The sequence below is a fragment of the Phoenix dactylifera genome, chromosome 5 (assembly GCF_051530095.1).
Source record: "Phoenix dactylifera cultivar Ajwa chromosome 5, Ajwa_hap1_PhDact_Kaust_v1.1, whole genome shotgun sequence".
Classification (NCBI taxonomy): Eukaryota; Viridiplantae; Streptophyta; class Magnoliopsida; order Arecales; family Arecaceae; genus Phoenix; species Phoenix dactylifera.
In genome coordinates this window covers 31,522,256-31,535,031 of record NC_143194.1, presented here as the reverse complement: position 1 = coordinate 31,535,031, position 12,776 = coordinate 31,522,256, and the positions used below count along the sequence as shown (strand labels likewise).

The 12,776-nt window shown below is 39.1% G+C and overlaps 1 protein-coding gene across 11 annotated transcripts in view; it reads left to right on the top strand.

Annotated features, from left to right (window-relative positions):
* LOC103710891 (helicase and polymerase-containing protein TEBICHI) overlaps positions 1-12,776 on the top strand; it is a 31,088-nt gene that overhangs the window by 14,583 nt on the left and 3,729 nt on the right. For 8 of the 11 annotated variants that reach the window (XM_088722372.2, XM_039129109.3, XM_088722371.2 and 5 more), the window contains 7 exons: positions 73-190; positions 1,122-2,284; positions 2,487-2,684; positions 2,809-3,068; positions 11,493-11,682; positions 11,792-11,905; positions 11,997-12,349. In XM_088722372.2, coding sequence (XP_088578498.2) covers positions 73-190; positions 1,122-2,284; positions 2,487-2,684; positions 2,809-3,068; positions 11,493-11,682; positions 11,792-11,905; positions 11,997-12,349 — 2,396 coding nt within the window. The remainder of the gene's footprint in view (positions 1-72; positions 191-1,121; positions 2,285-2,486; positions 2,685-2,808; positions 3,069-11,492; positions 11,683-11,791; positions 11,906-11,996; positions 12,350-12,776) is intronic. The other 3 variants (XM_088722369.2, XM_088722373.2, XM_088722374.2) reach the window with 3 other exon arrangements.

Sequence of the window (12,776 nt, the reverse complement as noted above, 5' to 3'; positions counted from 1 at the left end):
TTGATGTTCACTTTAGTTTATCAGTTTGTCTGACATTTGCATTTATCTTTACTTGCTTTTCTTGTGAAACAGGGCTCACGAGCAAGGGCACTTTATAAGGCTGGTCTACGCACTCCTCTTGCCATTGCTGAAGCAACTGTTTCTGTGATTGCAAAAGCTCTTTTTGAATCTTCTGCATGGGCTGGTCAAGGTTCTCTCTCTCTTGATGATTTACATGACTTATGTTATTTTCATTCTTCTGTTCTTCAATAGCTGTCAATGCATAATGTACTAATTAATTGATGTGTATCTTTTTGGTGGTCCCAAATCATTGACTAGGGCTATATGATTTAGATAGAGAGAGAGACAGACCTTGCTTCTCTTTAGTGTAGAAGGAATCATTTCATATCGCACCACAGAAATCTAAAGAAAGTCAAATTTGTTGGATCTATTAACCAAAACAATGCTTCTCTGCCACCTCTCTCTTCCCCTTCTTTCACATCTTGTCTCTCTCTCTCTCTCTCTATCACTCACATTGTTGTTCTCTTCCTCTGAGCCAACAAGAATGATGGTTAAGAATGGAGGGGGATGTGGGAGGGAAGGGGAGGTAGGAGGTTGAAGTGGGGTGGAAAGGTGTAGGGAATGGTGGAGAAGGGAGGTGAGAGGGAGTAGCGGTGTTTTTCCAGAAGAAGCTCTCCTCCGATGGATCAAGCTATCTTGACATGTAAGCCTATGTTGTTGTGCAAATGAGAAAGGAATGATATCAATGACTATGACACCTCTTAAATGATGCTTTCCTTCATATTTGTGTCTTGGTAGTGTGAATTATGATGGTTTTTGTTTATATGTTAATACCTCCAAGTTAGGTATTTAACATTTGCTGCAACATGCTCAATGCTCAAGCTTTAGAGAATTGGAATCGTCCACACTCATAGCTTTGGAAGATCAGTTAGACTCTACTATTATCTGCCTTCTGTGCTAGCTATCATTAAGTTTTATGCTTTATGCTTTACTGCATGTTAATATCTTATTTAATTTACTTGTGTTTTTATTTTGGTGATATACTGCTATTCAGTTCCAGTTTCTTCTTTCTTTCTTACTGTATAAGCTTGTTATGCTAATTATGATTGATGGATGTCTAGATGATTCAGCCCTTCGTCGCCTGCATTTGGGAGTGGCTAAGAAGATAAAAAATGGTGCGCGCAAAATCATTCTTGACCAAGCAGAAGAAGCAAGAATTGCTGCCTTTTCTGTTTTCAAATCACTTGGGGTTCATGTTCCCCAGTTTTCACGACCTTTACTTTCTACCACTGCTGAGGATAGCTCTGGACGAGGTAGCTTTACCTCTGCTGGTGAAGTTGCTTTATCATGCTTCAATGGAGCAGAAGCTGTAAGAGACACTCAACTTGCTGCTCGTGATGCAGATAACACAAGTATTAGTTATAATCATAGTTCTCGTGAAATTAAGAAAGAAAATTCAACCGATATGAAGGATATAATGGCAGAGGCTTCTGGAGGGGGAAACACAGCTGAAGCAGTGCAGCATAACAGTATCAGCACCGTTGCTGGGATGTTAATAAAAGCTTCTATTGTAACCAGTGGCTCTCCTCATAAAGTAAATCATCATGATGTGGGAACATCAGGGGATTCTCACATTCCAGAATCAACAAGCCATGCAAATGGTATTCTTGATGTCACACTAGGTTATGATCCAAAGAGAGGGGACATGGGCAGAGTAGATGGACCCAACTACAGTAATGGAGACATTTCTGACAAAGGTCCCATTAAGGCCAGTAATTTTCCTGGCGGGTTTGATTCCTTTTTAGATCAGTGGGGTGCGGTTGGGGAATTTTGTTTTGATGTTCATTTCTTTAAACGACCAGAACTTCAACCTTCCATCTTATTTGAAGTTTTTGGCTTAGCTATCTGTTGGGAAAATTCACCAGTGTTTTATGTCAACTTTTCAAAGGATCTGGTGGCTTCTGGCAACCTTGATAAATGTGACATCTGGGAGGTTGCTCTAAGTAGATGGAAAAGGATAGCTAAAATTATGGGAAAAGGTGGCGTTAGAAAAATAACATGGAATCTGAAAAATCAGATTCAGGTTCTCAAATATCCTTGTATTTCTATTCAGAGATTCAGAAGGCTCTGTGTCGAGTATAAAAAGCTGAATGACATTGAGCTTATTGACAATTCATATATTTCATTGCCATCTGTCTCTGTGAATGATGGAATCGACATATGCTTGCTGGCATGGATCCTTTCGCCTGATGAGGAAAGCAAATCCATTCCAATCCTTGAGAAGGTACATTTATTTATTTATTTTTAAAAACTTGCGATCCTATGTTGAAGCATAATATCTGTGTTGTAACCAAATTAATATTTATTGCTTCTTCATGTTCTTAGCTTATCATGAAATATGGATACAAGTGTACTCAGGATTTGTGCATTGTATTGTCACCCAATTTTCTTTCTTTTTTTTTATAATAAATTTATATATGGGCTAGGTTGTCAAGAAACGATTATCTAGTGAGGCTGCAGCAGCTGCTAGTCGGGATGGTAGGTGGAGAAATCAAATACATGAGGCTGCACATAATGGTTGTTGTAGACGAGCTGCCCAAGTACGAGCTCTGGTTTCTGTTTTATGGAAGCTTCTTGTTTCGGAGGGCCTGGTTGAAGTTCTTACCAGGATTGAGAATCCACTGGTATCCTTTGCTATAATTACTTTTGAGTGACTGTTTACTGGACATTCATGTTTGTAAACATTAACAGATTCATATCACTAGATGAATTTATATATTAACAATAAATTCTATGAACACATCATAGGTTAAAGTCCTCGCAGACATGGAACTTTGGGGCATAGGTGTTGACATGGAGGCATGTCTTCATGCAAGGCATGCTTTAATGAGCAAGCTGAAAGAACTTGAGAAGGAAGCTTATAGACTTGCTGGCATGCCTTTTTCACTTTATACAGCTGCAGACATTGCAAATGTCCTTTTTACACACTTAAAATTGCCCATACCTGAGAGTTGCAATAAAGGGAAGCGGCATCCTAGCACAGATAAGCATGCCTTAGACCTATTAAGGTATCCGTGTTTTTCTCTCTCCTCATTCTTTTGTTAATCTGTGGTGCTATTTGTTGATATATTTTGGTGGAACATTTCATTGCAAAGGTTAAAATAAAAAGTCCTAGGGAGAATCCATATTTTGTCAATGAGATAGTAATTTCAAAAAAAATCCACAATAACAGTTATATAGTGCTGGTGCTGGATCTTCAATTTTTTGAATTTGCAGTAATATTGTCAAATAGACAGATAATTAAAAGCTCCCATGATGTATTCTCTGATTAATTTATAATAGATAAAGATTCATCAGCTTCTAAAGTGTAATGTGGTTTTCTACAATCTAGAAATGAGTAGGGGTGGCAATCGGGTCGGGTCAAACATAAACGGGTCGGGTTATATGTAGGTCGGGTCAGAAAATCATAAACCTGAATCCGACTTGTTTATTAAACAGGTCAGGAATTACAACCTGAACCTGACCTGTTTAATAAACAGGTAACCCGATCCGACCTCTTTAACCTGTTTAATAAACAGGTAACCTGTTTGTCCAACCCGACCTGACCTATTTAATCTATTAAGCCCTACCCATTCTGAGCCGACCTGTTTAACCTGCCCAACCCAACATAAAATCAATTTCTATAATGATGAGGCAGTGATAAGTGATTAGGATGTATTTCATCCTGATTAATCCATCACCACTGTCTCAAGAACGAAGATGAGCAAAGTGTTTGACGAGCTGGGCGGCCGAGAACCTAAGGGTTGGGCTCTAAGGGGTTCGATGGATCCGACAACCTAAACCGAAGGACAATGAAAACCTAACGGAGGTGGAGAAAGCATACCTTGCGGAGCCGCAGAACTCGTACCTTCTCATCGCCGCCGCCGTCGACGTTGAAACCCTAACCTTAAGCCGCTAGGGTGGGCTCGGGGTCTTGAGGACCGAAGAAGGAGAACGGAGAGAGGGAAGGGCTGGAAACCCTAACCCTAGCCCCCGCCGCCACCCTCGTGCTCTCGGATTCCCCCTTCGGGAGGTCGTCAAACTCTCGGTACCCTTCGTCTCCGGCGTCCTCCTCGCCGCTCGATTTTAAGTCGGCGACGTCCGTGCCCTCGTCGATCTTGGAAGTCCAGGTTGACTTCACCCTCCTTGCGACGGCCCGCCGAGCCTTGGCATCTCGGACCCCCGGCCAGATCGCGACGGCGATGGGCTCCGAGATATTGTCGACAGGGAAGACGACCCTGTCCTCGGTGGCGCCGGAGGCTCCGGAGGAGGAGGAGGGCGGGGGAAGGTCGGGGGCGTCGCGGGGATCGTCGAGGCTGAGGATGGTGAGGGGACGAGTCTTGGAGGGGAGCTTCCAGGGGTCCTTGGATGGCAGGGGTGGCGGGGGTGATCGCCTGCTAAGGAGGAGATCTTCCACTGCTTGCGGCGGAGGTGGGGCTCGGAGGGGGTGGAGATCTTCCGCCATGGAGCTTCGGGTAGAGAGGAAGGGGGAAATGGGGAAACGAAAGAGGAACTGTGGTCCTAGCAAAAAAAAAGAAGAGGAATTATGTGCATCAAATTATAAACGGGTTAAACGGGTCAGACATCTAAAACATGTATCCGACCCAATTAATAAACAGGTTAAACGGGTCAATCTGTTTACGATCCGAACCTGTTTAGGCCAAACCTAAACCTGTTTATGGCGGGTCGAACACGAGTCGGGTTGGCGGGTCGGGTCCTATTTTGCCACCCCTAGAAATGAGCCCTCAATAATACCCGCTAGATCTTTTCTCGAAACAGCCTCACACTGGCAGTCTGAACATGTTTTTTTTTGTTCATTATGATGTAATGGCATCATGTGGGGAACTTTTCTGCGGAGAGTTATCTTTTCTTCATGACTACATGAATGGGTTACTGGATGTCCTGTAAGATTAGAGTGGTCAGTCCCTCTAATGCAGCTGAAATCCAGATGGCTGCTGCAAGTATGCTATTGGCAACCTACCCAAAATTGGTTCTCGATGGTTTAGATGCCACTTGTTCTCCCCTTTGTGTCATTCATTGCATTTCTGTTTCATGTTTAAAACCTTGTGTTGGACATTTAAACTTGATCAAGCTTTAGCTTTCGATTTCAAGTATGTTATAGCAAGCTTGAAGAATTTATTGGGACTGATATAAAATGTAAGAAACATATATGAAAAAGGAAAATATAAACTATATTTGAGATCAAATTCTACTTTTATTGTGATGTTAAAATATGTCTCATGCATTTTGGATTCAAGGTAGGCATTGTGCATGTGGGCATGAAATCTCTTGTGCATAATTATTCTAACTTGTTGAGGTTACTCTTGCAACATGTGATTTTATCATTCCTACCTTTTACAGTGATCTCGTATACACAATCTCATACTATAAGAAAAACAAGCGGTGAATCCAATATGTGTTTTGTAGATAAAAAAAAAAAAAATCAATTTTCAGTTTTCTAATACTTCAATCATTTGCAACAATTGAATAGGTGCAGTGAGAAGATTTTTCCCTCTATGTATTTACTTGTTATAGGATATAAGGAAAAGGGAAAGGCTGATCTGCCTCACGGAATCAGAAAGAAAATTGCATGTTTGGGGTGGAAAGTGGTCGATTTTATGCTGAAGGACGGTCTACTGTTTCTCTATATCTTTTGGGTGTCTGGTGAGGAAGAGGGGAAGAGTTGTTCAAAATTTAGAGCAAGGAATGCCTCAAAAATGGATGCTGCAGCAGTACTATAAGGAGCTCCCAAAGTGGATGTGGCTCCCTAAGTAGAATATTCTGGTTGCTGGTTTATGTAAATTTTCGAGTCTTTGTTTTTGATGGTGAAGATAGATAGTCAGTCACTGCTCATTATGTTATTTTAATGTTATATCTAAGCTGTGGGATGCATGACTAAATAAAAGCCATTAAGAGGCTGGCTGCTTTCGCGGGCCAAAAGGTGAATTGAGTTTGAGTAGATATACATATATCTGTGTGTGCGCGTGTGTACAGATTTCTTTGGCGCTAGAGGTAGTGTTTGGTTTGATTGAACTTGCAGTTGGAAGTGTAATATTTAGTTTGGATTATTGTTCCAGTGAGTTGAAATTGTAATATGTACTCTAAATTATTAGATTGGTGACAGCATATGGATTAGTCTTTGATGTTTGATCAATATGAACTTCAATACCATCTCAAGAAGGTCATGCAACTGCTGGAATGTTGATAAAAGTCAATCTTTTGAATTGCTTATCCTCATTGAGGTGGTTGTGGCTTTAAAGGGGGGTAGATATCTAGTGGTTACTATGCACTTGGCATGGTGCCAACTGTTAAATGTCCAAAAGTGTTCAACTCTTGTCCATTAAACAAAGTCAACAACCACTGAGGTGGTAGCCCAGTGGGAGCGTGGCCTTACTTCCGACCAAGTGGTTCCGAGTTCGAAACGCACGGGCGTCGATTAAATTGTGGAGACCGAATGCTCCCTGCTCGGACACGGGGTCTGAAAGGGCGTATCGCTCTGTTGGTAGCCTCGGTGGTGCCAAGTGTGACGTACTCACACGTGGTATTCGTGCCGGAGCCCAGAGGAGTAACCGAGCCGGGCCCACGGATGGGGAGGGTATGAGTAAAACCGGCTAGGGTGCCCAACACACGGTCATTTCTACCCGCATTGAACATTCTCCTGACGGGGTGGGGGCCCAGTGGGGGCTGCTATGCGGGGGTGGGCTTGTCCCTTCCTCCCCCCTTCCCCTTTTTCTTAAGCAAAAAAAAAAAGAAGTCAACACGGGAACTTCTGTAAATAATAAAGAATTAGATACAAATGTATGCACATATTAGTTGAATAATATGCCATGGTGACGTGCCAAATATTGTGGGTGTTAATAAATCCTTGATTTCATGTTATACACACATATAGTATGCCAGCAAGAAATAAAAATTCATGAGTCTTGTTGGAGGTTTCTAGAAACTCTAGATAAATCTTACGTGGCACATGGAGTTGCTAAGAGCTGAAGGGTTCACAGTTGGACTAGAGTGTCATTTTTGAGTCTTTGTCAGCAAGCTTTGAACTATTGTACGCATGTTGGCACTTTGATCTGGCATTGACAAGATACCACATTATTAAAATCCCAAGGAGTGTCATGTTGCATCCAAGTATCCAATTGACCCAGAGTTCCTAGAAAGTAGAAAATTTTGTCAGGGTGTAGTTTCTCACCAAGAAATTTCTCCATTCTCTGGTTTAAGTACTCAAAAGTAGTAATTCATGCTTTTATGTTTTTTTTTGTTGTAATCTATTGACATCTTCATATGGTAAAACTCAACATTTCCATGCTAGAACGAAAGGAACCAAGAACCTAGGCCCACACTTAACTCTTTGAACTTTGATGGTTGGACCAATAGAGATATGAATTTTGACCTGTCTCAAAAGAGCTAAATGCTACATTTTTTCAGAGACTTATGACAGTGCTGGTTGATATGCTTTGATTTTAGAAAAGAGTTATAACCAAACATTTGACTTTGGCACAATTAGAGCAACATAGAACAACTTGGACTAGTCTTTTATGATGAGGCTTTTGGGAAAGTTTTAAAACAACAATATGATTTACTTTTGTGTGTGCCAAGTTGCTAGACCATAGAGGCAGATGTGCCTTAAGCTGTGAGGGCAGATGAGGGCATTAAAGTGCTTGAATTGAGAGAAAATCTTAGTGGCACTAGTTTTCCATGATTTGCCAATAGGATATGTACTTGGTCTTGGTGAATGAAGAAATTATTAGAACCTGGTTTACTTTGATATAAATTGTCAGAAAAAGCATAAAGAACCATTAGTGGCACCTAGTTTGTGCCCTTGTTTTGTAGTGTGCAACATTTTCTACTATAGATTAATATTTATTTGTTTCTTTGAGATTTATATTAAGACACATAAAAGATGGTGGTTGGATGAAGTACTTTGTTGATTTATTGTGAGACTTTAATTTTGTTCTGGGGATTATTGTGCTGTTATGGAATTCATGTAACTAGGTCCAGTTGTAAGCTTTGGATCCACTATTTATGGGTTCAACAGATGTAGCATGGGTTGCGTTATGTGCTTCTGTGTTGGTCCATCTACAGTGTTGGTCCATGGATGTGAGTTGTGATTTGGTGGTCCATTTTAATATTGCAAGTGGTTCATTTTGAGTCATTGTGATCTATCACTACAAACTACTTTCATGCATGTGGCCGGCTTCTTAGATGGATGCTGTAAGCTGCTACAAATTATTGATAAACTGTAGGGATGATTTGAATAAATACTTGAATAAACCAGTATCCGGTTAAGCGATGAGTTGGTTGTTGAACCTGCCTCTCCTGTTTTCCCTACTCCTCCTCTTCAAGTTCCTTAAGAGATGTTAGGGTTGCTTAGATTTTGTTAGAAGTTTGAATTATTCTAAGTTGTTTTTATTTCCAAGCTTTAGGGGATTTTCTTGGCCATCAGTTGCTGAGTTTTAGAAGCTGTAATAAATTAAGCATGATTTAATCAGAGAAAATCTCAGTTGCACTATGCTTCCATGATTTGCCAATAGGATATGTACTTGGTCTTGGTGAATGACGAAAGTACTAGAATCTGGTTTACTTTGATATAAATTGTCAGAAAAAGCATAAAGAACCATAAGTGGCTCCTAGTTTGTGCCCTTGTTTTGTAGTGTGCAACATTTTCTACTATAGATTAATATTTATTTGTTTCTTTGAGATTTATATTAAAACACATAAAAGATGGAGGTTGGATGAAGTACTTTTTTGATTTATTGTGAGACTTTAATTTTGTTCTGGGGATTATTGTGCTGTTATGGAATTCATGTAACTAGGTCCAGTTGTAAGCTTTGGACCCACTATTCGTGGGTTCAACAGATGTAGCTTGGGTTGCGTTATGTGCTTCTGTGTTGGTCCATCTCCAGTGTTGGTACATGGATGTGAGTTGTGATCTGGTGGTCCATTTTAATATTGCAAGTGGTTCATTTTGAGTCATTGTGATCTATCACTGCAAACTACTTTCATGCATGTGGCCGGCTTCTTAGATGGATGCTGTAACCTGCTACAAATTCTTGATAAACTGTAGGGATGATTTGAATAAGTCTCCTTAAGAGATGTTAGGGTTGCTTAGATTTTGTTAGAAGTTTGAATTATTCTAAGTTGTTTTTATTTCCAAGCTTTAGGGGATTTTCTTGGCTATCAGTTGCTGAGCTTTAGAAGCTGTAATAAATTAGGCATGATTTAATCAGAGAACATCTTAGTTGCACTATGATTCCATGATTTGCCAATAGGATATGTACTTGGTCTTGGTGAATGATGAAAGAATTAGAATCTGGTTTACTTTGGTATAAATTGTCAGAAAAAGCATAAAGAACCATAAGTGGCTCCTAGTTTGTGCCCTTGTTTTGTAGTGTGCAACATTTTCTACTATAGATTAATATTTATTTGTTTATTTGAGATTTATATTAAGACACATAAAAGATGGTGGTTGGATGAAGTACTTTGTTGATTTATTGTGAGACTTTAATTTTGTTCTGGGGATTATTGTGCTGTTATGGAATTCATGTAACTAGGTCCAGTTGTAAGCTTTGGATCCACTATTTATGGGTTCAACAGATGTAGCATGGGTTGCGTTATGTGCTTCAGTGTTGGTTCATCTACAGTGTTCATACATGGATGTGAGTTGTGATTTGGTGGTCCATTTTAATATTGCAAGTGGTTCATTTTGAGTCATTGTGATCTATCACTACAAACTACTTTCATGCATGTGGCCGGCTTCTTAGATGGATGCTGTAAGCTGCTACAAATTATTGATAAACTGTAGGGAAGATTTGAATAAGTCTCCTTAAGAGATGTTAGGTTTGCTTAGATTTTGTTAGAAGTTTGAATTATTCTAAGTTGTTTTTATTTCCAAGCCTTAGGGGATTTTCTTGGCTATCAGTTACTGAGTTTTAGAAGCTGTAATAAATTAGGCATGATTTAATCAGAGAAAATCTTAGTTGCACTGTGATTCCATGATTTGCCAATAGGATATGTGCTTGGTCTTGGTGAATGATGAAAGAATTAGAATCTGGTTTACTTTGATATAAATTGTCAGAAAAAGCATAAAGAACCATTAGTGACTCCTAGTTTGTGCCCTTGTTTTGTAGTGTGCAACATTTTCTACTATAGATTAATATTTATTCGTTTCTTTGGGATTTATATTAAAACACATAAAAGATGGTGGTTGGATGAAGTACTTTTTTGATTTGTGAGACTTCAATTTTGTTCTGGGGATTATTGTGCTGTTATGGAATTTATGTAACTAGGTCCAGTTGTAAGCTTTGGACCCACTATTCGTGGGTTCAACAGACGTAGCTTGGGTTGCGTTATGTGCTTCTCTGTTGCTCCACCTAAGTGTTGGTCCATGGATGTGAGTTGTCATTTGGTGGTCCATTTTAATATTGCAAGTGGTTCATTTTGAGTCATTGTGATCTATCACTACGAACTACTTTCATGCATGTGGCCAGCTTCTTGAATGGATGCTGTAAGCTGCTACAAATTCTTGATAAACTGTAGGGATGATTTGAATAAGTCTCCTTAAGAGATGTTAGGTTTGCTTAGATTTTGTTAGAAGTTTGAAATTTTGAATTATTCTAAGTTGTTTTTATTTCCAAGCTTTAGGAGATTTTCTTTCTATCAGTTGCTGAGTTTTAGAATTTCTTAGATTTATCCTTATTTGTATGTAACCATGAAGGGAAGCAGAATAAGGAAAGCAAGTTGATCTTTTGCCGGCATTTTTATGTTTCAAACTGGAGCCTAAGGTTCCCCCAAAGCAAACATAACCCAACTATCACCTTCCATCTATTCCTCTTATGGACTTGTTCCTTTCTCATCCAAGATAGGGAAGAGCAAAGGCAAAAAGACATTGCCCATGCTACTGCCTTCTTCTCTCGCCCTGCCACTAGGTCTGTTACAAAAGCACGTAACAGGTTGTTAGCACCAGACTATTAGGATTATGTTGCCTTAATCATATAAATAAGGGATCGAGAGAGGCTTGATCAGTCTGAGCATGGTGAACTCTCTTTTCTCTCTTTTCATTTTTGAGACATTTATTCCTTTTTAATTGTTTGCTTTAAGAGTTTGTTGCAGCACATTTTCAAAATAGCAGCTCTACATACAATAATTTAGCCTTTCAGGCGACTTGTGATCCATCTATATAGATATAAAATCTCAGCAAAATATTGGAGCAATCCAACATAATATTGGATCAATATTTGGATTGATTCGCCCATTTATCATTGCCTGAATGTTAGTCTCCCCATTAGCATCATAATTACATGATAGAAAAATAGCTACCCTTTAGAATTTGTGGTTGGCATCTGTTAATGATATTTTCTGCATCTGAATGCCTTTTGATTCTCATGCCCTGACTATTAACAAACTCAAAATATCCTTATTTTCCGAGTCTTCATAATTGATGTTTTTGTTTTTAGGGGTCAACATCCGATCATTTCAGTTATCAAAGAACACAGAACCTTGGCAAAGCTTTTGTACAGCACACTGGGATCAATTTGTTCACGGGCTCAGTTGTGTATGAAGTCCCAAAAATATACAATACAGGGGCACTGGCTTCAGACCTCAACAGCTACAGGACGTCTTTCAATGGAGGAACCAAATCTCCAGGTTTTTCTAGTGATAGCTAGTTTTATATGTTTGTTTTGCTGTTCTACATGAATAATTTATTGATTTTTGAAATATTTTGATAATTTATCTTTTATTGATGATTTTGTAGTGTGTTGAGCATTTAGTAGTCTTCAAAACCCAACATCATGATGAAAGCAACTCAAGCGTTTCAAATGTCAGTCATTATCAGATCAATGCTCGTGAATTCTTTGTCCCTACACAAGTAATGCTTCCTTCGCTGTGTTTATCAACGGCACTTTATTTGTATCAATATCTGTGACAAGATATGGATTTATTTTGTTATATTGTGGCAGGACAACTGGTTGCTGCTAACAGCTGACTACTCCCAAATAGAACTGCGATTGATGGCTCATTTCTCTAAAGATTCTGCATTGATTGAACTTCTAAGCAAGCCAGATGGTGATGTTTTCACCATGATAGCTGCAAGATGGACTGGTAGGCTGGAATCTGCCATTAGCTCTCAGGAGAGAGAACACACAAAAAAGTTAATATATGGCATTTTGTATGGGATGGGGGCTAACTCCCTTGCCGAGCAACTAGAATGCAGCTCAGAAGAAGCTGCCGAAAAAATTCAAAGCTTCAAAACTTCTTTCCCAGGCGTTTCTGCTTGGTTGCATGAAGCAGTTGCATCTTGTAGCCATAAAGGGTTAGTTCATCTGCACTTATTTTCTGTGCTGGTCATTCAATATTTCTCGTCGTAGTTTGCTTGTGGTCTTACATTTTCAAACTGGTCATTATTAAGTTTATGAATACTGTATTTGTGAAATATGTTTAATAAAACTCTAATATAGAGATCAAATTCTCTTTGCTTTACCACGTCTTTAGAAAATTCAAAACTTGTGATAAAAAATTATGGTCCTCCACGAGTTACTGAAAAATGTAGGGAACCATAATTTGTTATATTTATATAGTTCATTGTTAATAAATGATAAACAAAACAAAGCTTGGTTAAACCTACAAGTATAATTCTTACTTACTGAAAATATAATGTCAAGTTTGGTCATCTGCTGGACCTTGTATTATCCTTTTTAGATGGAGTTCATCATTAACGGATGATTTGTGAAATTTGCATT